General features: G+C 44.7%; 2 protein-coding genes and 8 non-coding genes across 10 annotated transcripts in view; 6 read left to right on the top strand and 4 right to left on the bottom strand.

The window, feature by feature from the left end:
- Positions 1-26,544, top strand: part of LOC148832356 (hepatic and glial cell adhesion molecule-like) — a 118,561-nt gene that overhangs the window by 25,936 nt on the left and 66,081 nt on the right. The gene's annotated exons all lie outside the window — the stretch shown is intronic.
- The window catches only part of LOC148832357 (uncharacterized), a 49,280-nt gene that overhangs the window by 14,158 nt on the left and 8,578 nt on the right, over positions 1-26,544 (top strand). Inside the window, exons 3-4 of the mRNA XM_088919033.1 lie at positions 2,748-2,767; positions 4,480-4,523. Coding sequence (XP_088775159.1) covers positions 2,748-2,767; positions 4,480-4,523 — 64 coding nt within the window. The remainder of the gene's footprint in view (positions 1-2,747; positions 2,768-4,479; positions 4,524-26,544) is intronic.
- On the bottom strand, positions 219-290 carry trnae-cuc (transfer RNA glutamic acid (anticodon CUC)). The gene has a single exon. It is a non-coding gene; the product is annotated as a tRNA-Glu (tRNA).
- On the top strand, positions 1,174-1,261 carry trnay-gua (transfer RNA tyrosine (anticodon GUA)). The gene is given in 2 exon segments: positions 1,174-1,210; positions 1,226-1,261. It is a non-coding gene; the product is annotated as a tRNA-Tyr (tRNA).
- On the top strand, positions 1,491-1,562 carry trnat-ugu (transfer RNA threonine (anticodon UGU)). Its single transcript has one exon. It is a non-coding gene; the product is annotated as a tRNA-Thr (tRNA).
- Positions 3,317-3,388, bottom strand: trnae-cuc (transfer RNA glutamic acid (anticodon CUC)). Its single transcript has one exon. It is a non-coding gene; the product is annotated as a tRNA-Glu (tRNA).
- trnag-ccc (transfer RNA glycine (anticodon CCC)) lies at positions 4,219-4,289 on the bottom strand. The gene has a single exon. It is a non-coding gene; the product is annotated as a tRNA-Gly (tRNA).
- On the top strand, positions 4,578-4,649 carry trnaq-cug (transfer RNA glutamine (anticodon CUG)). The gene has a single exon. It is a non-coding gene; the product is annotated as a tRNA-Gln (tRNA).
- trnaq-uug (transfer RNA glutamine (anticodon UUG)) lies at positions 23,415-23,486 on the top strand. The gene has a single exon. It is a non-coding gene; the product is annotated as a tRNA-Gln (tRNA).
- trnaq-uug (transfer RNA glutamine (anticodon UUG)) lies at positions 26,438-26,509 on the bottom strand. The gene has a single exon. It is a non-coding gene; the product is annotated as a tRNA-Gln (tRNA).

A 26,544-nucleotide genomic window follows, 5' to 3' on the forward strand; every position in this document is an offset into this window, starting at 1 on the left:
GCATAATTTCAGCTCGACACATAAACACTTTGGTTTAAAGAGACGTTATTTTAAAACACAAGATGTAGCAAACACGTGTAACCAAGTTGACTACTTGAGCGCTCTTTCCACTCACAAATGACCCAGAGCGCAGTATCTGGGGCTCGAAGGTTATTTTGTGGTGATAGTTAACAGACGTGGTTCAAGGAGGTATCTCCGTCAGGAGGGAAAAGGAGCCCTTCCCTGACCGGGAATCGAACCCGGGCCGCGGCGGTGAGAGCGCCGAATCCTAACCACTAGACCACCAGGGAGACGGTCGACTCTCTCACTGTGTGTGAAGAGAAGACAGCGGTAACTGGGATTCGCGCCGGTGATCTTAATAGGACACAGAGAGCGATCGACACGCTTTTACAGTCTGTGTAGCGACAGCAGCGACACTGAGAGCTGCTGTGTGTAAGAAAGAGAAAATACGATCTGCTTGGAACAAAGACCTTGTTGCATAGCGAAACGTCTTGATACTCGAAGGTGTTTGTGGGATTATTTTTCCGTGACTGATTTTCGTTTTCACATATTAGGAGATCATTCTCTCAGACCACAATTGCAGAATGGAGGATCTTATCGATTTCCTCAGGGAGAGGGACATTCCAGAGTCCACTATCGAAAAAATGAAGGAAGAAAAGGTAGTTAACAGAATGTGTTCATGTCTATTATAACTAACTCCCACTGACCTACTGTAGATATTAACAGCACTTTCAGTACTGTGAAAAGTCAGAGACTACTCTTTCGTTTATTTAATTTCCAGTCAAAACAGTCATTAAGTGCAATTACTTGATTTTTCAATGTCAGAAATTATTCCAGGAAACATATATTTAACAGAAAATTACACAAAAGCATCCACAACTAAATATAATGTCAGATCTTTAATTGATTAGTGTGTCCACCCTTTGCCTTTATTACAGCTTCCATTGTTTACAGGAGACTTTCTTTGCTTTAAAAATATCATTACACTGCCAGGCACATTCAGTTATATCTTAACACCAGACATAAAAAGTAATAATTATGGCCTACAAATTAACCGACTGATTATTGCAACATACTCCTTTTTCCAAAACCTGACTTCGAAATGCGATTGAAATGACCAGGAACACCGCACGAATTTGAGCTGAATGTGTGAGAAAAGAGGTGCTTGTCGTCCCTTCGATAGCTCAGTTGGTAGAGCGGTGGACTGTAGTGGAAAAGGCTGGGAATCCTTAGGTCGCTGGTTCGAATCCGGCTCGAAGGAAGGCGCTGTTTTATTGTTCTCTGACATCGAAAATTTAAAATAGCGAATATCAGAGTTTGATCGAAAGCTCAATAAAGGCTGAAGCAAAACTTATCCGTGTTTATTGTCCTCACGTGTGAATGTCCTGTTTTTACCGTTAAAAACTCGTCACACGTCATGACAGAGAGCTGCAGTCTGTGACTGGTAATCACAGACTCTATCAAACAGCCGAAAAGATTGAGCGCTTGTCGGGGATGTAGCTCAGTGGTAGAGCGCATGCTTTGTATGTATGAGGCCCCGATTTCAATCCCCGGTATCTCCAAAAACTCTTTTGTTAAATATGATATCTACTCTTCCTACACTAGTTAAGACGCACGCTGTAGGCAGTTGTTTTTTCACGTTGCGATCCAAAGAGCCTCAAATGCCCAGTTCGACAGTAACCGAACCGGAATGAGCTCATACTCGCTCCCTGTGCTGAAACAGACTTAGCGCGTCCCCGAGCACCGTCTAGAGCTGCTGGATAGGGCTCTGCGTTCCACTGCTCCTGTCTGCCAGCAATGACTGACGAAACACTAATTGCAACAAGCAATGGGTTTATTCCATGCTGAAAGAGATGAAAAAACACAACTTTTCGGCCGTGGAGCCTTCTTCAGCAGTGAGAAAGACAGGGCAGTAAGCAAAGGTAATGTAGGAGAACAAAAGCCCGAAAAAGACTTAGGCTTGATCATTTCTCTTCATAAATCAATTGAGGTATTCGAATCGCATTTTTCCTTTTTCCATTACATTATTATGTCGGTCATAAACGTACGGTGACCCAGAAGTGCCAAACACAGAAACAAAAAAGAGTGCACAAACTAAAAATAGTACTCAGAGAAAAAACGGCAACACAAAAATGAGTGCACAATCAAAAAATAGTAACACAAAAAAGCGTCACACGTGAAAAGTGTTCAAAATGGAAATAGGTTCTCATAATAATCTGTTGTTAGGGAAGAGAGCAGCGCTGAGGGGAGAGCACGTGTTGAGCTCTTGATGAGACGTTTTTGTGAATTTTCTAAAATCTTAAAAACACCACGACAGTAGAATGTTCTGTGGAGGGCGGCCTGGTGAAAACTATTCTTTTTCCCCACATTGCGGGAAATACACAGGCTTTCTTCTTCATGAAAAACTTCTGGGAGCAATCACGCATTTCAGGTCGTTGTGCTGCTGCCGCAGCGTTATCTATAGAAATGCTTCACAATAAATAGTGTGGAAGAAGTATTTCATGTCACAGCATTTCTGTCTCATTTTTCTTTGTGTTGCCGTTTTTTGTTTGTGCACTAGCAACCCTATCTTACGGGAAGCCGGGTATTAGAACTGGCTATAGCTGCTCACAGACGTAGCCGTGTTTTATTAACTACAACTCCCACAATGCACTGCTCGACTTCCTGACGGCGCCAACGTCACAGTCCCTATTCTGCCAGGCTGTGGTGACGTCAGCGGATCCCTCCCAGTTCTGTCAGATTGACAGTTGATCGTGTGCAGTCTCCGGTGCGTGCAGGAGGAGCTCACACAGGACTCCCTTTTAACAGTTTATTTCCTAAAAAAATAGAAAAACACATTGGAGGGTTTTCACAGATATGTACAAGTCAGGCGTGCAGCAGCCTGGTAGCGAGGGTTTAACTACTAGTTACTAGTCAGTTACTAGCCTGCGCGAAACGCTTTTAATTCAATTTTATTCAAGGTGCTTTATTAGCATGACCGATGGGTACAATCGGTGTTGCTAAAGCAAATAAAAATAATTAAATTAACATGGAGCAAAACATAAAATAAAAGTAAAGGATTTTTCTACAGATCGTCATGTGCAGAGTTTCTGTTGGGTGTTTGTCCCATTGAGTGTACGCCCGGTCTGTGAGGGGACCCCACACTTCATTGCCGTATAGGCAGTACCGAAAGTAAGAAAGTATTATCTATCGGTAAAGTGTGCAAACCTAATCCACAAATTGGCACAGCAACATTGGCTTTCCAAAGGTTTCAAAATGTGTTCGATTTTATCTCCAGGGAGGCTGTGATGATAACAAAGGGAGGAAAAGGAGACTCTTCCCTGACCGGGAATCGAACCCGGGCCGCGGCGGTGAGAGCGCCGAATCCTAACCACTAGACCACCAGGGAGACGGTCGGGTCTCTCACTGTGTGTGAACAGAAGACAGTGGTAACTGGGATTCGCGCCGGTGATCTTAATAGGACACAGAGAGCGATCGACACACTTTTACAGTCTGTGTAGCGACAGCAGCGACACTGAGAGCTGCTCTGTGTAAGAAAGTGAAAATAAGATCTGTTTGGTACATAGACTTTGTTTTGCATATTGAGACTCGAAGGTGTTTGAGGGATTATTTTTCCGTGGTTTATTTTCGCTTTCAGATTTTAGGAGCTCGTTCTCTCAGCACCGCAGGGTGAGGGTTGACAGCGAGTCCGGACGTGTCTGAGAGACCGATCCCCACGGAAAGTGACGCTTTATTGATACAATTGACGCAGGAGCACAAGGGAAGACCTCACATGTGAGAATCCGACCACAAGTAAACAGTTTTCTTTATGAGCTCACATGCTGCTGCTGATATTTGTGTGTAAAACAGATTTTTTTCTTGTATTTAGATACAAGGACTGGAGTCAAACGGTCCTTTTCTGCCTCTCAGGTGAGCCCGTTCCAAAACCGAGCTCTCCAGTGTGAGTTTTTAGTGAGATGGAAGCAGCGTATCGGACCAACAGTAACAATCCTGTGAAGCTGCTGGTCAGTCCGACAGTAACCGAGCCGGCCTGAGCTCATACTCGCTCCCTGTGCTGAAACAGACTAAGCGCTTCCCCGAGCACCGTCTAGAGCTGCTGGATAGGGCTCTGTGTCCGTCCACCAGAGTCTTGCGATAAACTGCATTCGTAATCCATTGTTATTAAAATAACAATATTTTGCGTTGCTTTGCGAAGGTTTAAAGGAAACCACGGTTTTATGTGCCAGCCGGGATTCGAACCCGGGTCGCAAGAATGGGAATCTTGCATGATACCACTACACCACTGGCGCACCTAAAGAGTGTGTTTCAACGCAACTACTTGAGCGCTCTTTCCTCTCACAAATGACTCAGAGCGCAGGAGCGGAGTGTCTGGAGCCCGATGGTTATTGATCGGTGATTGTTAAGCGGGAGTGCGGACGTGTCTGTGAGACTGAAAGCGGACGGAACCGTTTGTGGGGCTCAGATGCACAGCGGCTACAGCGGAGCATCGACGTCACACAGACACCGGAGTCTCACGGAGACAGGTTGAACACGCAGATGATCATAGTGGGAACCTGTAGCTTAACTGCTTAAGTCTTGGTTCTATGGTGTAATGGTTAGCACTCTGGACTCTGAATCCAGCGATCCGAGTTCAAATCTCGGTAGAATCTGAGTTATGACCTTTATTTTCGTTTTAGGAACTGTAAACAAATTACTTCCGGAACAAAACAGCAGCTTCTGTAGATTAGAGACTGCCACACGAATGTATTTTTATTCACGTTCTTACCCTGTTCTCGTGAAATCTGCGTGAAAAACACAGAAACAAATTCATTCATTCACTCTGTTACAAAGGTTTCAACAGGATTAAAATATTAGGTGCATTTTGTTCAAGTTCATTGCTCCTAAGCGGATTTAAAAAACAAAACAAAATGAAGACCATTCCCTGACCAGGAACGGAACCCGGGCGGCGGCAGTGAGAGCGCCGAATCCTAACCACTAGACCATCAGGGAGGTGATCGGCTTTCTCATTGTGTGTGAAGAGAAGACAGCGGTAACTGGGATTCACGCCGGTGGTCTTAAAAGGACACAGAGAGCGATCGACACGCTTTTACAGTCTGTGTAGCGACAGCAGCGACACTGAGAGCTGCTGTGTGTAAGAAAGAGTAAATAAGATCTGCTGGATTCTCATTCAGTCTATGTAGCGATAATAGCGCACACTCTGCTAGCGGGGCAAGGGCGGACAATCACAGCTCAGTGAAGCTGGTGAACGCGGCACTTACGGCTTCATAGAGCTCTTATAGCAACTGGTCGATCCACGACTATACCTCTGGCCTGGGCGAAACCAGGAACCGTTCAGTCTGACACACCTTTGCGCCTGACCACATCCCTAGAGCGTGGCTCACAGACTTCGTCCTGCCAGACCCTGACTGCAACTTGAGAGCTCAGCTCGAGATAACCCTGCTCTTCCTCTCTCTGTCTCACTCTCGTTTACTCTAATACAGCTCTCCCCTGATCACAACCTGAGAGCACAGCTCGAGACAACCCCCTTCTTCTTCCTCTGTGTCTCTCTCATCTCTTTCCTCTCCCCCTGTACAGATATTGCCACACCACACAGGTTTTCATAGAACAGGAGTCATTGCTTAAAACTCCTGTTCCTCAAAAGATGCATCTTCTCTTTGCTGCATGCTTTGCAAATCACTAGATCATTTTGATTGTGTCCACACGAAATGTAAATGTCAGGCACAATGAATGTGCAAAGCAGTGCCTGCAGATCTCTGCAGCTGGTACACAAACCATTCATGTGAGACGTGTGAAACAAGAGGAATTCATTCGTTTCACAGCTGAAAAAAACCCATCCCATGTGTGTGCAACCTCACCTCACAGGTGCACAAGTGCTCAACGATCAATCCCTACGTGAGCACAGGTACAGTATTCAGGGTCACCAGTGCGTTAGTGCTGCTGAGCAATGGAGCAGGAACAAGCAGCTGGAGGAGGACAGTGGTGGACAATGTCAGCTCTCGGCACCCTGAGCACTCTGCTCCAGTCAGGGCCTGGTTTCCTGCTCCCCGGCCATGAATACCTCCAGCCCTGTTCCCCTCCCCTGTCCTCACAGGTACACAAGTGTTCACCCGTCAGTCAGTCGGTGCTTGAGCACAGGTAGATAAGGCTCCCAGTGCATCAGAGTTTCTGAGAGGTGAAGCAGGAACAGGCGGCTGGAGGAGGGAGAGGGGTCTGTGTGCTGGGAGCGAGGAGGAGGAAGGCGAAGGAACCCAGATATCTCTCTTTAATGAATAAGGGCCCCTGAGTGGACCATGTCATGCAGTAGATCATGGCTTGACGATGGTGATGTAGCAGGAGCCTTACTGGACACAGAGCCTCAGTCAGTGTGGGGCAGGGGATGAGGAAGAGGAGGGCGAAGGTTATTATATTACAACAGCACTACTGTCCCACTACTGTTTCCAGCCTCTGTGGCTATTTAAGCAGAATAATGAAAGGATGTTGACAGAAGTCACAAGTAGTGGATAAACTACCATGCTCTAATTCAAGCACTACTGCTTTAGACTCACACTGCTGCAGAGAAAACAGAAAATCCAGAGGCGCACGTCTACCACAATGTCTGAAAGTGACCTGCAGTTTCTGGAACGGGTGGTGCACTGGGAACCATTCCTGTTGCAGCGGCGTTTCAAACTCAACGACTGTGATCTTTGGCCAAGCTTAGGACACACATTTTAGGAATAATGGGACTGCGGCGACCACTTGTCCAGTCTGACTATTTTCCACTGGGCCCCTCGCTGGCGGACGGCACTCAATATGATCTCACGCCGGCTCCCAGAGTCCTCTGCAGTTTGACATGAGACCACACCCGGTGTGCTGCACCAGGAGATGCTGACCTTGACCTTTGACCTTCAGTGATCCAGGAAGAGTGTCATCTTCCGGACCCCCATGAGGTGGGGCGAGGCAGGAGATTAAGTGTTAATGACAGCATAGACACAGGGCTCGTCAGCATCCTGCCGAGAGAGAGTCAGGGTGAGACACTGAGCACAGGAGCTGAAGTATGAGCACATGATCGTCAACTATGGCCTGTCAGAGACTGGAAGATAAGACTGGACTAGAGCTCCATCAGTCAACGATAACCAGGCATGTCCGTGGAGAAAGAGCAGGAGACTAATTGCACTGTCTGCAAATGAGAGGAGGCCATTTGACCCATCCTGCTTATTAAGCCAGTAGCCATATCGCTCTGCAACTCACAACTGGAAACCCACTGAAGCTCAGCAGCTATAAGCCTGGTCAGTACCTGGATGGGAGACCTCCTGCGAAAAACTAAGGTTGCAGCTGGAAGAGGTGTTGGTGGGGCCAGCAGGGGCACTCACCCTGCTGTCCATGTGGGTCCTAATGCCCCAGTATAGTGATGGGGACACTATACTGTAAACAGGCGCTGTCCTTTGGATGAGATGTAAAACCGAGGTCCTGACTCTCTGTGGTCATTAAAAATCCCAAGGTGCTTCTTGAAAAGAGCAGGGGTGTAACCCCAGTCTACTGGCCAAATTTCCCATTGGCCCTTACCAAGCATGGCCTCCTAATAATCCCCATCTATGAACTGGCTTCATTACTCTGCTCTCCTCCCCACTGGGAGCTGGTGTGTGGTGAATGTACTGGCGCAATATGGCTGCCGTCGCATCATCCATGTGGGTCTGCACATTGGTGGTGGTGGAGGGGAGTCCCCATTACCTGTACAGCGCTTTGAGTGGAGTGTCTAGAAAAACCTATATAAGTGTAAGCAATTATTATTTATAGCTTTTTGTAGCTGAGCAAATCTTAAACTAATCCTAAACTAATTCCCCTTTGGTTTCTGATTGTGACCCTGTGTCCTTGTTTCACCAATGAGTGTGAAACAGGCCCCTGGGTTCAACCTTTCTCTGCCTGGATCAAACCCCTTCTCAGTCTCAGCCCCACTGTTCCAGAGGAGACTGGGCTCCCTCAACCCATCAATGGCAGAGGTCAGGGAGTGTCAAACCGAGCTCTGAGAGCAGGACAGTCGGTTACCAGTCGGGACAGCAGTCGGACAGAGACAGTGACTCACCGGCTTGGGGCTGGGAGCTGACCCCGGAGTCCGGGGCTGGGAGGAGCTGAGCTGTACGTCAGCGTACACAACATCACTGTGAGGACCTTAACACAGCGAGAGAGAGGAGACAAGAGGGAATCAATCTGTAATAAACGTACGCAACAGGACAGGAGGCACAGTGAGAGAGAGGAGAAGTAATCACAGGCCAGCGTTCTACCGTCCCTAATTTAGAATATTGCATATTTTTTTAATAATGTTGCTGATCAGTGCTGAGAACGTCAGAGTTTAAAGGAATGTTCTACACTGAGGTTCCTAAGAAACAGGACATATCTGGTGTTGAACTGAGAAGACTAGTGGGGACCGGATACGAGAGATCAAAATTCTCAAGCTTCAGCCCTCAACCCAGGGATTCTTCTGTTTTCAACAGTGAAAACTCAAGCAAAGGACAGAAGTGGACACTGTGTGGAAGAGCATTTAAAACTGTGATCAGGTAGCGCTTCTTTACACAAACGGTGGTGGGAGTGTGGGACAGTGTTGCTGAGCCAGTCATTGAAGCCGATGTCCTGGCTTCTTCCAAGAAACATCTGGATGAGATCCTCTTATCGATTAGGGATGCACTAAAAAATACTGTAGACTCTTACCTTCTTTGTTCTTGTCTCTCAAATGTTTCCAGTAGCACAGTGCAGCAGAAACAACCACCACAATCACAGACAGGACTCCCAGCACAATCGGGACTGTAGGCTCTGTTGAGACTAAAATCACTATTTAAAAAAACAAAAACAAATGTATGACCCAGCATTGAGTTCATAAATGAAAGCATATAGAGCTTCACTTGTAGATTTAATCAACTTTTGCAGGAAAATTGAAAGACAGCACCACAAACTATAGATCGTAAGAAACAAAAGAACTTTTCCTTCATTTTTATAAGATTATTTTCCTGATTATACATTAAAAAGATGCACTCTTTTCAAAGATCACAAACTGCTTATTTGCAATTTTTACAGTAAAAACCTCATATCGTAAATGTAAAACCTTGTTAAATCACAAAGTATCAAAAACCCTTACTAAGTTCTTACTAAGTAGCTGCAAAAACTCTTGTCACGTATCTGGACCTGAATCCAAATAATAACCACAGAAAAAAAGAATGAGTGAGAGGGATCTAACGCTCAATGTGAAAGGAGCGCTCTGATAGGTGAAACTAGCTGTCATTCAGTGAAATCTGACCATTTAGAGATTTAGGGGAGGTTCATACAGTAGTTGTCCACAGCAAAGAGTTCTATCAGTTTCCTTTTGTCTGACTGTGAATAAAGTGATAAGTGAAACTCTTATCTGATGGGCTCCCACAGCCCATAATAATAATAAGTTAGACATTTAAAAACCCATCATTCAGAATAGATGCCAAAGGGACTATGTGGAATTCAAGCCCACACAGGCCTGTAATGATACAGTGGACAGACAAGTGGCACTGTCTGACTCTCTTCCTCCTGATGGTTTGAATCTTATTACCTTTTAAAAATAATTAATCTTATTATCATTATCTTACAAATGTCTTAGAAATTACTTTTAAAGCAGGGCAGACTAGTGCAACAAGGTGATCTTAATATGTATAAATTATCATTCAATTTCTATTTGTCTGAATGACCCATTTCAAACAGAGAACAGAGGCACTTCTTTACACAAAGAGTGGTGGGGGTGTGGATCAAGCTTCCCAGCCATGTATGAGATCCTGAGATGAAATATATACTAACAACCAAGGGGGCAGGGAGTGTGAACAGTGGGAGTGTGACTTCAGCAGCTGTGCACTTTGTAACTGTGTCAGTGTTCGGAGCACGCTGGATACACAGTAACACATGCATTGGTTTCCAATTACTGATCATTCTTAGAGAACTCGCAATGAGGTCAAAAGTGAATAGCAGACAAAGAACGTCATGGCATCCACAGCGAGGTCACGACTCCGATAGCATGTCATGATAGGAGTGTGGGCATCACGATCACATCGCGATACCCATTGCGACTGGCCCACCACTGTCATAGCGCCACTCACGACATTAAGTCCATATAACATACCTCAACAAACCACCCCCGCACCATGTCACGACATAGAGCCCGCATATCACAATATGACATACCCCGACAAAAGTGCCCTGCCCTCATGTCGTGACATGGAGTCCATATGTTGCGATAGGACATACCCTGACAGGATATGCTGACCCCATGTCACGACAGAAAGTCCATATATCGCTACACGTCCTATCTGGGTATATCATGACCGGATATGAGACCTTTGTTGCAACAGGCTACCAGGGTTGCATGGAAGCATGGCGCCAGTCGTGATATACACTGCCTCGATATACATGTGATATACATGGGGTCCCTATCACGACATGCTGCGGAGGGTTTGTCGCGATGGTATCCCACAGTTAAGCGTTTGGCAACAGCGTGTCACGGTAGGGAAAGAAAAGGAAAACGTGCCTTAGAAACTTAAAACCAAAGATCTTACCATCACGGTGATTTTACATACATTACAACCACAGGTTGTAAATGCATCAATAAATGCATGGCCCCAAGGGTAATATCGAGTGAGGCGCCATGAGAATAAAAACTGCAAAGGTATTAAAATATTCAGTTCTGAAGATCTTGTTTGATTCTTCATGATGCTTCTAAACTTGTATGAAACCCACGAAATTAGTACTGTAGCCATTCGCCTGGCGCTGCGGCCGAAGAGCGCCCGGCTGGGGTACTAGGAAAGCCGCTGACCAGCAAAGCTGACCCACTGCAAAACGGGCGTACAGTTTGGTGAGATCGCCCGCATTCTTGTAAATAGTTCCCTGGCTTCGCACCCCTTTTATACTTGTACCCAATTGCCACCCTATCGCTGTGGAACTACCTGCTCGCTCACTCTCTCTGCTAGCGCAGGGGCGCGGGGGTGCTGTGCTGCCTGTGCCGAAAAATAAAAGCACGTGTTTCATTCAACAACTGTATGAATCTCTGTGTCCGTCCGCGCCGACCCCGAAAATGCGACAGTTTTCAATTTTCGATGCCAAAAGACACCTAACTGGGAAATTCGTGACTTCCCACAAGACTTAACACTCAATTGTTATAGTCGCATTACAGTGCCAATTCATCGTACCTTTAATTGCAAGATGTGCTAATAAATGCGTCAAATACATTCTTTGGATGTATTTTAGCTCTGTAAACGTCGTTCACTTAAAAAGACTGCAGGGCATTAAGAGACGATCTGAATAGTTATCTGTAAAATGCACACTCGCATCTATCCGTCAATATTATCTTAATGTTAGTCATGCATTCCAAATCTTGTCGTGTGTTTACAGGCGAACTTTTAGAACCTCTTCGTGCTCACCCTCCAATTTACAATGCAATCCTCGATCGGTATAATCAGCAGAATTAGCGGAACCTTATGATACATACTGTCTCTCTCTCACACACACAGAGGTTAAGCAACAATTACCTAGGCTGCTGAACGCTACTGTGCCACGGCGGACACACACAAAAAACAATCAGTGCCTGCCTCTGTTGTGAGGTTTTGGTCTTCTAGACCAGACGCAGGCGTCGGGACTTGGAATTGAATATGGCGACAAGCTCGTCACTGTCTAAGAGTCGGCAAATTCCCGTTCAAATGACAGCTAGTTTGCAATGGTCTCTCATATGAGGACATTGTCTTCAGCTAAAGAAACGCTGCCAGAGCTCATTTTCACTTGTTGCTTGTAACAGTTCTAAGTATTTCTTATGCTTGCTTTTAGATTACTCAGTATTTTGAAGTTAATTACTCTGAAGTTAATAACTGATTGCAAAATACAATGAACACAACGTAAAACGCAAGATTCAAAATCCGTCCGAAATATTGTATTAAAAGTACCATGCAGGGATTGCCTTGAGCTCCGTGAAGTTGCCCCCCCCCCCCCCCCACCCTACAGACAGCACAATGAAACCCACCTCATTCGTCTGTGCCGGTTTGTGCGGTTGAAAGTAGCCTTTGTGCTGTTTTTTTTTTTGTTTGTATGTTTTTAAGGGCACTACGTACAAGGTTGTCGCAGGCAGTAAATAACACATCCCAGAAGCAAGACTGGAAAGTCCACCGTCTCACAGCAGCGGACCGTGGCAATATTGGAAACTTTTATTTTCACATAACAGAAGTGAACATACATCTGGATTCTTTAATAAACTGTCATTATCCGCGTGTTTGTATTTAATGGGGTCTTTGCGCAAACATGAAGCGATGAGCTCACACTCCTTTTATCTTTGTGTTTCCGGCCAGTCGTTGGTGTAGAATACAGCGTGAAGGCACACCTGCCCTCTGAAGACACAGGTATGGGCACCTGTGTTAGATCCTCAGGTGAAGTCGAGTCTTCTGCAGTCTGCAATGTAATGACCCAGACATGTTTGCACGTCCTGCTCCACGAAGTTGCCCACCCGCCCGTCGAACAGCACAAACGTCGAAACTCACCGCAATCGTTAGTGCTGCGTTTGTGCCGGTTTGTGTCGCTGTAAGTAGCGTTTGTGCTGCTTTACCGAGATATAGCGCCTTGTTTGGTCGGCTAATCACGTGACTGTCTACAAGGAAGTTTACGGGTACCAACAAACTCGGTACTTGAACTCCTGATTGTGATTAAAACAATGGGGGCAATTTGTTTTCCGACTATATCTGGTCAGGTGGGGTGGATGTTTCAATATATTTCAAGATAGCGCCTTCTTTTCCTGGCAAAATGGCAAAGTCACGACCACCAGATCTTTCAGTTGTGATCTTTTCATCAGTTGAGCACAGACTTTGCAGCCTTTACGCGAATAAACAGTCTTACATTTAGGGAGGAGTTACTATGTTAGAACATTAGGTTAGATGTTTTCTTTTCATTTTTAACCATGTTCTCGAAAATGTATGGCTTGTGTACTCCTTTCATTGGTGAAGAGACGCCAGTTTCCAAATTACCGCTGGTACAACACGAGAGCCCATATTCACATTTTAGTATTAGTTTCAAGATCGATATAATTTAACATTAAAAACCTAATTTAAAAGCACGAGCATAACAATATAATGAAAATAAACTGTACATGTCTATTAATGATTGAAGCACAAAGCAGAAGGTGTCTCCCCTACCTTAAATAAACGATTCAAATTGTTCAAATACCATGTATTCGTTACAGAAAGCAGCGGAGACAGTTATATTGCAAATAAAAAATGTGTTTATTTCGAAGAGTATGGGACATTGTGAATCAATAAAGACGTTTAAAAATAAGATGATGTAGTTATAGTGCAAATACGTAAAGCATTTTAAAAATAGATTCTCATTTACAGTAAACAAGGCGATCCACCTGCCGCTGCTGTCTTGAACAGCTCTCAGTCCCGTAATTGGCTAAAGCCCCGAAAAGTTCGGGCCGCGATTGGGTGAAAAGTGAGAATCGACACTCTGAGTGGGTAAAGCGCCACAGCGGAAGTTCCGTGTGTACTGTGTGTGCTGTATGAGCACGCTGGATACACAGTAACACATGCATTGGTTTCCAATTACTGATCATTCTAAGAGAAGTCGCAATGAGGTCAAAAGTGAATAGCCGACAAAGAACGTCATGGCATCCACAGCGAGGTCACGACTCCGATAGCATGTCACGATAGGAGAGCGGGCGTCACGATCACATCGCGATACCCATTGCGACTGGCCCACCACTGTCATGGCGCCACTCGCGACATTAAGTCCATATATCACGATATGACATACCTCGACAAAACACCCCCGCACCATGTCACGACATGGAGCCCGCATATTGCGATATGACTTACCCCGACAAAACTGCCCCGCCCCCATGTCGCGACATGAAGCCCGTATATCGTGATATGACATACCCCGACAAAAGTGCCGAGAGCCAATATCGCGACATAAAGCCCGCATATCGCGATATGACATACCCCGATTTGAAATACCCCGACAAAAGTGCCCTGCGCTCATGTCGCGACATGGAGTCCATATGTTGCGATAGGACATACCCTGACAGGATATGCTGACCCCTTGTCGGGACACAATGTCCATAAATCGCTACACGTCCTATCTGGGTATAGCATGTCCGGATATGAGACCTTTGTTGCGACAGCGCTACCAGGGTTGCATGGAAGCAAGGCGCCAGTCGTGATATACACTGCCTCGATATACATGCGATATACTGTACAATGGGTCCCTATCATGACATGCTGCGGAGGGCTTGTCGCGATGGTATCCCACAGTTAAACGTTTGGCAACAGCGTGTCACGGTAGGGAAAGGAAAGGAAAACACGTGCCTTAGAAACTTAAAACCAAAGACCTTAAAATCACGGTGATTTTACATACATTACAACCACAGGTTGTAAATGCATCAGTAAATGCATCGCCCCAAGGGTAATATCGAGTGAGGCGCCATGAGAATAAAAACTGCAAAGGTGTTAAAATATTCAGTTCTGAAGACCTTGTTTGATTCTTCATGATGCTTCTAAACTTGTATGAAACCCACGAAATTAGTACTGTAGCCATTCGCCTGGCGCTGCGGCCGAAGAGCGCTCGGCTGGGGTACTAAGAAAGCCGCTGACCAGCAAAGCTGACCCACTGCAAAACGGGCGTACAGTTTGGTGAGATCGCCCGCATTCTTGTAAATAGTTCCCTGGCTTCGCACCCCTTTTATACTTGTACCCAATTGCCACCCTATCGCTGTGGAACTACCTGCTCGCTCACTCTCTCTGCTAGCGCAGGGGCGCGGGGGTGCTGTGCTGCCTGTGCCGAAAAATAAAAGCACGTGTTTCATTCAACAACTGTATGAATCTCTGTGTCCGTCCGCGCCGACCCCGAAAATGCGACAGTTTTCTATTTTCGATGCCAAAAGACACGTAACTGGGAAATTCGTGACTTCCCACAAGACTTAACACTCAATTGTTATAGTCGTATTACAGTGCCAATTCATCGTACCTTTAATTGCAAGATAGTGTGCTAATAAAAGCATCAAATACATACTTTGGATGTATTTTAGCTCTGTAAACGTCGTTCACTTAAAAGGACTGCAGGGCATTTAGAGGCGATCTGAATAGTTATCTGTAAAATGCACACTCGCATCTATCCGTCAATATTATCTTAATGTTAGTCATGCATTCCAAATCTTGTCATGTGTTTACAGGGGAACTTTTAGAACCTCTTCGTGCTCACCCTCCAATTTACAATGCAATCCTCGATCGCTATAATCAGCAGAATTAGCGGAACCTTATGATACATACTGTCTCTCTCTCACACACACACAGAGGTTAAGCAACAGTTACCTAGGCTGCTGAAAGCTACTGCGCCACGGCGGACACACACAAAAAACAATCAGTGCCTGCCTCTGTTGTGAGGTTTTGGTCTTCTAGACCAGACGCAGGCGTCGGGACTTGGAATTGAATATGGCGATAATCTCGTCACTGTCTAAGAGTCGGCAAATTCCCGTTCAAATGACAGCTAGTTTGCAAAGGTCTCTCATATGAGGACATTGTCTTCAGCTAAAGAAACGCTGCCAGAGCTCATTTTCACTTGTTCAAAGTATTGAACAAGTTCAAAGTATTTCTTATGCTTGCTTTTAGATTACTCAGTATTTTGAAGTTAATTACTCTGAAGTTAATAATTGATTGCAAAATACAATGAACACAACGTAAAACGCAAGATTCAAAATCCGTCCGAAATATTGTATTAAAAGTACCATGCAGGGTTTGCCTTGAGCTCCGTGAAGTTGCCCCCCCCCCCCCCCCGTACAGACAGCACAATGATACCCACCTCATTCGTCTGTGCCGGTTTGTGCAGTTGAAAGTAGCCTTTGTGCTATTTTTTTCATTGTTTGTATGTTATTAAGGGCACTACGTACAAGGTTGTCGCAGGTAGTAAATAACACATCCGAGAAGCAAGACTGGAAAGTCCACCGTCTCACACCAGCGGACCGTGGCAATATTGGAAACTTTTATTTTCACATAACAGAAGTGAACATACATCTGGATTCTTTAATAAACTGTCATTATCCGCGTGTTTGTATTTAAAGGGGTCTTTGCGCAAACATGAAGCGATGAGCTCACACTCCGGTTATCTTTGTGTTTCCGGCCAGTCGTTGGTGTAGAATACAGCGTGAAGGCACACCTGCCCTCTGAAGACACAGGTATGAGCCCCTGTGTTAGATCCTCAGGTGAAGTCGAGTCTTCTGCAGTCTGCAATGTAATGACCCAGACATGTTTGCACGTCCTGCTCCACGAAGTTGCCCACCCGCCCGTCGAACAGCACAAACGTCGAAACTCACCGCAATCGTTAGTGCTGCGTTTGTGCCGGTTTGTGTCGCTGTAAGTAGCGTTTGTGCTGCTTTACCGAGATATAGCGCCTTGTTTGGTCGGGTAATCACGTGACTGTCTACAAGGAAGTTTACGGGTACCAACGAACTCGGTACTTGAACTCCCGATTGTGATTAAAACAATGGGGGCAATTTGTTTTCCGACTATATCTGGTCAGGTGGGGTGGATGTTTCAATATATTTCAATATAGCGCCTTCTTTTCCTGGCAAAACGGCAAAGTCACGACCACCAGATCTTTCAGTTGTGATCTTTTCATCAGTTGAGCACAGACTTTGCAGGCTTTACGCGAATAAACAGTCTTACATTTAGGGAGGAGTTACTATGTTACAACATTGGGTTAGATGTTTTCTTTTCATTTTTAACCATGTTCTCGAAAATGTATGGCTTGTGTACTTCTTTCATTGGTGAAGAGACGCCAGTTTCCAAATTACCGCTGGTACAACACGAGAGCCCATATTCACATTTTAGTATTAGTTTCAAGATCGATATAATTTAACATTAAAAACCTAATTTAAAAGCACGAGCATAACAATATAATGAAAATAAACTGTACATGTCTATTAATGATTGAAGCACAAAGCAGAAGGTGTCTCCCCTACCTTAAATAAACGATTCAAATTGTTCAAATACCATGTATTCGTTACAGAAAGCAGCGGAGACAGTTATATTGCAAATAAAAAATGTATTTATTTCGAAGAGTATGGGACATTGTGAATCAATAAAGACGTTTAAAAATAAGCCTAGTACTGTAGTTATAGTGCAAATAAGTAAAGCATTTTAAAAATAGATTCTCATTTACAGTAAACAAGGCGATCCACCTGGCGCTGCTGGCTTGAACAGCTCTCAGTCCCGTGATTGGCTAAAGCCCCGAACAGTTCGGGCCGCGATTGGGTGAAAAGTGAGAAACGACACTCTGAGTGGGTAAAGCGCCACAGCGGAAGTTCGGTGTGTACTGTGTGTGCTGTGTGCTTCAAAAGTGAATAGCCGACAAAGAACGCCATGGCATCCACAGCGAGGTCACGACTCCGATAGCATGTCACGATAGGAGTGCGGGCATCACCATCACATCGCGATACCCATTGCGACTGGCCCACCACTGTCATGGCGCCACTCGCGACATTAAGTCCATATATCACGATATGACATACCTCGACAAAACACCCCCGCACCATGTCACGACATGGAGCCCGCATATCGCGATATGACTTACCCCGACAAAAGTGCCCCGCCCTCATGTCGCGACATTGAGCCCGCATATCGCGATTTGAAATACCCCGACAAAAGTGCCCTGCGCTCATGTCGCGACATGGAGTCCATATGTTGCGATAGGACATACCCTGACAGGATATGCTGACCCCTTGTCGGGACACAATGTCCATATATCGCTACACGTCCTATCTGGGTATAGCATGTCCGGATATGAGACCTTTGTTGCGACAGCGCTACCAGGGTTGCATGGAAGCAAGGCGCCAGTCGTGATATACACTGCCTCGATATACATGCGATATACTGTACAATGGGTCCCTATCATGACATGCTGCGGAGGGCTTGTCGCGATGGTATCCCACAGTTAAACGTTTGGCAACAGCGAGTCACGGTAGGGAAAGGAAAGGAAAACACGTGCCTTAGAAACTTAAAACCAAAGATCTTACAATCACGGTGATTTTACATACATTACAACCACAGGTTGTAAATGCATCAGTAAATGCATCGCCCCAAGGGTAATATCGAGTGAGGCGCCATGAGAATAAAAACTGCAAAGGTATTAAAATATTCAGTTCTGAAGACCTTGTTTGATTCTTCATGATGCTTCTAAACTTGTATGAAACCCACGAAATTAGTACTGTAGCCATTCGCCTGGCGCTGCGGCCGAAGAGCGCCCGGCTGGGGTACTAAGAAAGCCGCTGACCAGCAAAGCTGACCCACTGCAAAACGGGCGTACAGTTTGGTGAGATCGCCCGCATTCTTGTAAATAGTTCCCTGGTTTCGCACCCCTTTTATACTTGTACCCAATTGCCACCCTATCGCTGTGGAACTACCTGCTCGCTCACTCTCTCTGCTAGCGCAGGGGCGCGGGGGTGCTGTGCTGCCTGTGCCGAAAAATAAAAGCACGTGTTTCATTCAACGACTGTATGAATCTCTGTGTCCGTCCGCGCCGACCCCGAAAATGCGACAGTTTTCTATTTTCGATGCCAAAAGACACCTAACTGGGAAATTCGTGACTTCCCACAAGACTTAACACTCAATTGTTATAGTCGTATTACAGTGCCAATTCATCGTACCTTTAATTGCAAGATAGTGTGCTAATAAAAGCATCAAATACATACTTTGGATGTATTTTAGCTCTGTAAACGTCGTTCACTTAAAAGGACTGCAGGGCATTTAGAGGCGATCTGAATAGTTATCTGTAAAATGCACACTCGCATCTATCCGTCAATATTATCTTAATGTTAGTCATGCATTCCAAATCTTGTCATGTGTTTACAGGGGAACTTTTAGAACCTCTTCGTGCTCACCCTCCAAATTACAATGCAATTCTCGATCGGTATAATCAGCAGAATTAGCGGAACCTTATGATACATATTGTCTCTCTCTCACACTCACACAGAGGTTAAGCAACAATTACTTAGGCTGCTGAACTCTACTGTGCCACGGCAGACACACACACAAAAAACAATCAGTACAAGGACTCAAAATCAAAACCACTTCAATAGAACACCTGTTACGATCCCTGCCTCCCGGCAACGAAAGAGGCAGAAGAAGGCGTAGCTTAAGTCCATTAGTCTACGCTTTCACCACCACACCTCCGTCTCATCTTGTATTTAAGCATTAGTCTTTCCCTACCTCCTCGCTCAGTATTGGTTTTCCTTTCGAGCTACTTAGTTGCGCTACGCCTTCTACCTCTTCGTACTGTTCTGGTTCCGACTTTGTTTTCTCCCCTTTTACTACGTTTTTTGGATTATGGCTCGGCTTCGATTGCTCTCTCCCAGTTTGGATCTCTGGCTTCTCCTGGACTCTCGGCTCTCTCCTTCGTCTACGGTTTTGGATTACGGTCTGGCTTTGGCCACTCTCTCCCAGTTTGGATCACTGGCTTCCCCTGGACTCTCGGCTCTCTCCTTCGTCTGCGGTATTTGGATCACGACTTGTCTCTATCGGCTCCTGCAAGTGGGTTCATTACTTGGTTTCGGTTTCACTGGCCGAATCCGTAACAACACCGAACATGTAATAGCGCAAAACGCCCTCATAGCGACAAAGAGGCTTTACTTTATTTTTATCCATTTTTCAATTACAAAGCAGAGGAAGCAGTCCTTGATATTCAAACACATGTAAAAAGACTATCTGGCGTATTTTAAAAGAAACGCCGTTCTTACTTTAAAAACAACAAAGGAACAGCCTTATACAATGAGGGGTTGCTGCTGGTCCACGAGGCTGCGGGTTTTCCCCTTTTACATTTTGCTAAATCATCGAGAACTTCTCTTTTGCTACTCCCGAAAAGGCACCTTAAATGTTCTTTGGCAGTAACAGGTTCGAAGTTACTGCTGGTATCAACAGATTAACACCGTTAACTTTTGCTTTAGCTGTTATTGAGCTTTCAATGAACCTCTGAGATTCGCTCTTTTTAATTTCGATGTCAGAGAACACAGCCTTCCTTCAAAGGGGATTCGAACCAGCGATTTTAGGCCTTCCAGCGGTTTTCACTGCAGTTCTCCGCTCTACCAACCACTCTTCCAATTTCTCTAATTTGCATACAGGTGTTTTCTACATTTTGTCTTAAAATAACATCTAATGTCTTTTACTGCTCCTGTCTGCCAGCAATGGCTTTGATGAAAGACTAATTACTTGTGCGCTTTTCACCTTCTATGTGTCACCATGAAATTCTGTGATGATGTGATAATCTGATCTTCAGCGTGTTCAATCTGTCTGAGTGAGACTAGAGTATCTGTGTGATGCTGATGCTCTGCTGTAGCCGCTGTACATCTGAGCCCTACAAACTGTTCTGTCTGAAAAAAAAAACTGTTTTTTTAGTAACCAATATTTTATTACATTATTTTCTATTATTATGTAACCTTATTTTCGTAACCTTAATTTTGTGATTCTTGTGATTTTTGTGAGCTTGCAGAAAAGACATTTAATTGCCAGCAACTACTGCAGCACGCTGTATTGTTGTGCATTTGATAAATAAACTTTGATTTGATTTGAACAAGTGGATGTTTTCAACCTGTGCTTACTGCAGTTTCGCCAGTCGTTGCCAGAAGGTTAAAAGCGCACAAGGAATTAGGCTTTAGTCAAAGCTATTGCTGGCAGACAGGAGCAGTAGGACGCAGAGCCTTATCCAACAGCTCTAGATGGTGCTCGGGGAAGCGCTACAGTTGCTTTCGGATACTTTAATATGAAGATGTTCTAGGAATAAAAGCATATCCAATAAACTAACGTGATAACAGCCAGTGCCACCCCTTAGTTATTAGTGTTTGAAGTGGTTTAACATCGTACTTCCAGCCCCCTCTGTGATCCTAGATTGAACTTGATTGTCCACTCTCATGGAAAACCCCACAGTCCTCTTTCTTCTGCTGCTCCTCGCTCTGTCCATTACTCTGAACTCATGACTCATCACGCTCGCTCAATCTGCTCCTCAGAAATCACCAGGAACAACACAACCACTAACTTTCCTGCTGTGTGTTCAGGGACACCTCTGTGTACCCAGGCCCTGAGTTCTGACTCCCTGCCTCAGCAGCAGCCTGTCTTCCCTGTTCAGTTGATTCTCTCTGTGTCCAGTCTCTATGGCCAGGGTGTGGTCACTGATTCTGTCCTCTCTGGACACTCAGGTCTGTCTGTGTCCAGTCTCTATGGCCAGGCTGTAGTCACTGAGCCTGTCCTCTCTGGACACGACACATCGCCCCTCAATACTCTCTTTACAGAACCTACTCCTGAGACAGGTTCAGTTGTCTAAGAAGCTAAATGGAAAATAAGAAGACAGTACATTGACAGGCCTGGAAGTCTTTCTTCTACATTGGAAAGGTAAGTAGCCGGAGAAACAAGAGTATATTTATTTATATATATCTGAGTGCCATCCAATTTTCAGAAACATCCAGAACAAAAGAGCAGGGTCCACAGAGGTACAGAGATGTACTGCAAGTACATTTATTTTTTTTCAAGAGCTCACCCTGTTCTGCTGAAACTTGCATTAAAAACACAGAAATGTGTTTATTTATGCAATCTGCTACAGATCTTCAGTAGCTGAAGATCCTTTGCAATATCCTTTGCAATATTGCAAAGGAAGAGAGAATTCCAGAAGAATGGACAAAAAGCAGTATGGTTACCATGTACAAGGAGAAAGGAGACCAAGTGGAGTGTAAAAACTATAGATGAATAAAACTTCTGGAACATGGATTGAAAATCCTGGAAAAAATTCTGAACAAGAGACTTAGGAAGATAGTCAGGATCCACAACTCACAATTTGAATTCACAGCAGGGAAAAGCACAACAGATGCCATTTTTGTGATGAGACAGTTACAGGAGAAGACACTGGAGAAAGGGAAAAAGCTGTATGTGGCCTTTCTGGACTTGGAGAAGGCATATGACCGTGTGCCCAGAGAGGTGGTGTATTGGTGCTTTAGGAAGAAAGGAGTACCAGAAAGCATGGTGAAGTTAGTTCAAGCAACTTATAGAGATGCAACTACGAAGGTGGTCACACAACGGGGAGAGACAAAAGAGTTTGAAATCACAGTTGGAGTACACCAAGGATCAGCACTAAGTCCTTTCCTTTTTATAAACATTATTGACACACTGACAGAGGAGGTAAGAACAGAAGTGCCTTGGGAACTCATCTTTGCTGATCATGTGGCACTGATGGCAGATTCAGAAGTAGAACTACAGGAGAAAGTGTTCAAATGGCAGAGGAGTCTGGAAAAGGGTGGACTGAAAATGAATGCAGAAAAATCTGAAATAATGGTAATGGAGAGAAGAGGAGATACTATGACCACTGTTGAGGAGACAAATGGAGGAAAACTGAAACAGGTTGATGGCTTTAAATACCTTGGAATAAAACTGGTAAAGGGAGGGGAAACACTGGAGGCAGTAAAACAAAGAGTGAAAGCTGGATGGAACAAGTGGAGGGAAATAACTGGAATAATCTGTGACAGGAAAATTCCTAGAAAGTTAAAGTGCAAAATGTACAAGACTGTGATTAGACCTGTACTACTATATGGAGCTGAATGCTTGGAAGTTGGAAAGAAGGAAGAGAACTTGATGAGAAGAACTGAAATGAGGATGTTGAGATGGATTCTGCAGATTTCAATGAAGGAGAAGATCAGAAATGAAGAAATCCGTAGACGATGTAGGGTGGTGGATGTAGTTGAGAAGATGCGAGAGGCAAGGTTACGGTGGTATGGACATATCATGAGGAGGGACGTTGAGGAAGTAACAAAGAGGGTAATGGAATTTGAGGTGGAAGGTAACAGGGGAAGAGGCAGGCCTAGAAAGAGATGGATAGATTGTGTGAGAAAAGATATGGAGGTATGTGAAGTGAGTGAGGAAGATGTGCTCGACAGAGACAAGTGGAGAAGAGCAACCAAAGCAGCTGACCCCAGGACAGTCTGGGACTAAGGCTGTGAAAAAGAAGAAGAAGAAGAAGCTACGGATCTTCAGTGTCCAGTGAAGCTGTAATGACAGAAAGGAAGGAAAAGGAGACTCTTCCCTGACCTGAAGTCGAACCCAGGCCGCGGTGGGGAGAGCACCGAATCCTAACTACTAGACCACCAGGGAAACGGTCGACTCTCTCCCTGTGTGTGAAGAGAAGACAGCGGTAACTGGGATTCATGCCGGTGATCTTAGTAGGACACAGAGAGCGATCGACACGCTTTTACAGTCTGTGTAGCGACAGCAGCGACACTCAGAGCTGCTGTGTGTAAGAAAGAGAAAATAAGATCTATTTGATACAAAGACTTTTTTGCACAGCGAGACGTCTTGATACTCGAAGGTTTGTGGGATTATTTTTCCGTGTTTTATTTACGTTTTCAGATTTAATGAGCCTACTCGCTTATTGGTTCCATGATGTAATGGTTAGCACTCTGGACTTTGAATCCAGTGATCCAAGTTTAAATCTTGGTGGAACCTCAGCGGTGTATCTTTCTTACTTCTTTGTCGGGTGAGCGTTTTGTTAATATTAAGTGTAGCAATGAAACCTTCATTGTAGCATTAAGTTAAAATCGATCACTTCTTGAATTTATGTAAGAAACTATCCTGATTTGAGGTTTCATTGCTTCATTACAGGTGTGCTTTTATGATTCCAGAGTCAAGTTCAGGTACTTTGCTTGATGAAAGAAGCTTTTTTTTTTAAATCTGTGATCTGCTCACCCAACAAGGTCTGCTGTCCTACTGAAAGAGAGAAGCAGAGTAAGGAAGATGTTCATTCTTGAGAGTTTTTGCTCAATCACAGCGCACCCTGCTGTCAAGATTCTGGCTGAGATTGTAGCCAATCATGTGCTGCTCAGTCAATTCAATTCATTTCAAGATGCTTTGCTGACAAGACCAATGAATAAATCAGCATTGTCAAAGTAAAACAAATACAGTTAACATGGAAAAATCCAAAGACATTTACATCTTAATTTAGACATAAGATATTTACATTTAAACATATGCAGCATTTTTTGTGAGACAGACTCACTGTTCCTCAGGCTGTGACAGGAGATCACATACTGGGCTGCCAGTTCACCTGAGTTCCCTCCTCCCTCTCCCAGTAAGATTGGGACTTGTTGTGATTCTGGCAGGTGTGGGGATTCTGGGATTAGATTTGTAAATTTGGCCAGGAATGTTTGTCTAATCCTAGAATATTTGTCACAGTGCAGCAGAAAGTGCATCTCTGTCTCTGTTTCTCCCCGCTGGCAGTGGGAGCACAGCCTGTCCTCTCTGGGCAGCCAGGTCTGCCTGTGTTGCCCAGTTTCTATGGCCAGGCTGTGGTCACTGAGCCTGTACTTCTTCAGGTATCGCTTAGCATGCGAGAGGTAGCGAGATCGATGCCCGCATTCTCCAGTCTGTCTTGTATCCCCAAGCAGCGAGCATTGAAATTTCATGCTTACAAGGAAACAAAATCTAAACCAAAGCACAAAGCCAATTGAACACTTGTAATAACCCTTATATCGACAAGGAGGCTTTACTTCTATTTTCATTTGTTTTTGAATTACAAAACTGAGGAAGCAGTCCTTACCATTCAAACACATGCAAAAAGACTATCTGATGTATTTTAACAGAAACTTTACTTTAAAAATAACATTACACTGCCTGGCACATTCAGTTATATCCTGACACGAGACATAAAAAGTAATAATTATGGCCCACAAATTAACCGACTGATTTGATCAATTGAAGTGTTCTGATTTTAGAGCCCCCTGTAATTTTTGCTAATTAGAACAACAACAATGCTGAGCCTTCAGCACAGCTCAAAGATCAAGATCAGCTGGTCTCAAACTTTGTTCTGCAAGTTTTTTGTTGGAATAGAGCTCAGAGCTGAGACGATCTCCAAATAATATATTAACTAGTCTGCAAGATACTGGCCTCCGTGTGGATGTAGTAGTTCGGGTGGGTAGCTGCGTCAGCATGCGTAGGCTGCAAAGGAACAAGTAATAGGTTTATTCCATGCTGAAAAGAGAAGAAAGAAAACACAGCGTTTCGTCCGTGGAGCCTTCTTCAGGTGTGAGAAAAACAGGGCATAAGCAAAGGTAACGTAGCAGGAGAACAAAAGCAGGGAAAGAGGAGGACAGGCACCTGACAGCGTGATTTCTCTCTTGAATGGTTACTAAATACGTTATGTGAACATGCCACCCGTAGAACTGTATATAGTTTCGCTGCTCCAGGCCTTTAGAGATTGATTGTAAGAGCGGGCAGGTAGGAGGTATGGATCCTGTGCAGGACTCAGGAGCGAGAGGGAACACCAATCCAAATCGCGAAGCAAAACGTATACCAGGAAGCAAGCAAGAAGGTCGGAAAACGAGAAAGACAACCAGAGAGCAACAACCCGAAACTCAAGACAAAGTCGAAATCGAGGGGCAGGCTAGAAGATCAAACACCGAGTGGAAACTAGCAGTGAAATAACGCGAACTCGAGGAGAACCCGCAAGAGTGAGCGGGAAGTGAGGAAAGAGGGGAACTGAAATAGTGACGGGAGTGAACGGTGATTGAGGGGGGGGGGGGGAGGGTATTACTCGCGGCGTGAGCGTTTGTTAAACACAGTTCGCGTGGGAATGCGAGACGGGACAGAGACGCGTGTGGAATTTGTAACATTGACGGCTTAAAGGGTGACTATAACAGAGGCTGGACTTTTACATTTTGCCATATCATCGAGAACTTCTCTGTTTTCAACTCCCGAAAAAGGTACCGTAGCTGTATTTTGACAGTAACGGTTTCGAAGTTACTGCTGGTATAAACAGATGAGTGTCCCCGCGCACATTTTTAGCACAGTTTCAAAATCCATGTAACTTTACAAGACGAAGAAAAATGAGAAAGACAGACTTAATATTATAAAGACTCAAAATCAAAACCATAAAGTCAACTAAGTATGGAACTCGTAAAAACACAGAACACTGAAATCGACAAACCTTTATTTACATATTATCCATTTTTTAATACGAAGCAGAAGTAGCTCCCACTGAATCCAATACCAGGTGTGTTAAAGTACCGCGCACCGATTTCTGTTTGTGTGACAGATCGCTTGCAAATAAGAATATTTTAAAGCGGACAAAGAACAAAGATAGAGCAATCGGTACTCCTGGCGCGTCTGAATTGAAAAACCATGTAAGTGACAAACCAGCACTTGTTTGGCTGAACTCCAGAGCCATATCTTAGCAGCAGGGAGCGCTGTGATTGGGCGAAAACTACCTAAAATGAGAGCGGACACTGTGATTGGACAATTCATGGTAGCGAAACGGGCCTTGATTGGCTAAGACCACCAACTTTGAACAGAAGGCAATGTGCTAGTGAGCAGCCCGATGTGTTTAAAAGAATGACAAGCCAGGAAGGAGTCGAACCCACAATCTTCTGATCCGTAGTCAGAGTAAGAAGGATACCCGGCTCAGGTTCCACCGAGATTTGAACTCGGATCACTGGATTCAAAGTCCAGAGTGCTAACCATTACACCATGGAACCGCTGGCTTGTGAAAGAGCTTTAAAGATCCATAATG

Source organism: Atractosteus spatula, chromosome 6 (genome assembly GCF_055471065.1).
Source record: "Atractosteus spatula isolate fAtrSpa1 chromosome 6, fAtrSpa1.hap1, whole genome shotgun sequence".
NCBI lineage: Eukaryota > Metazoa > Chordata > Actinopteri > Semionotiformes > Lepisosteidae > Atractosteus > Atractosteus spatula.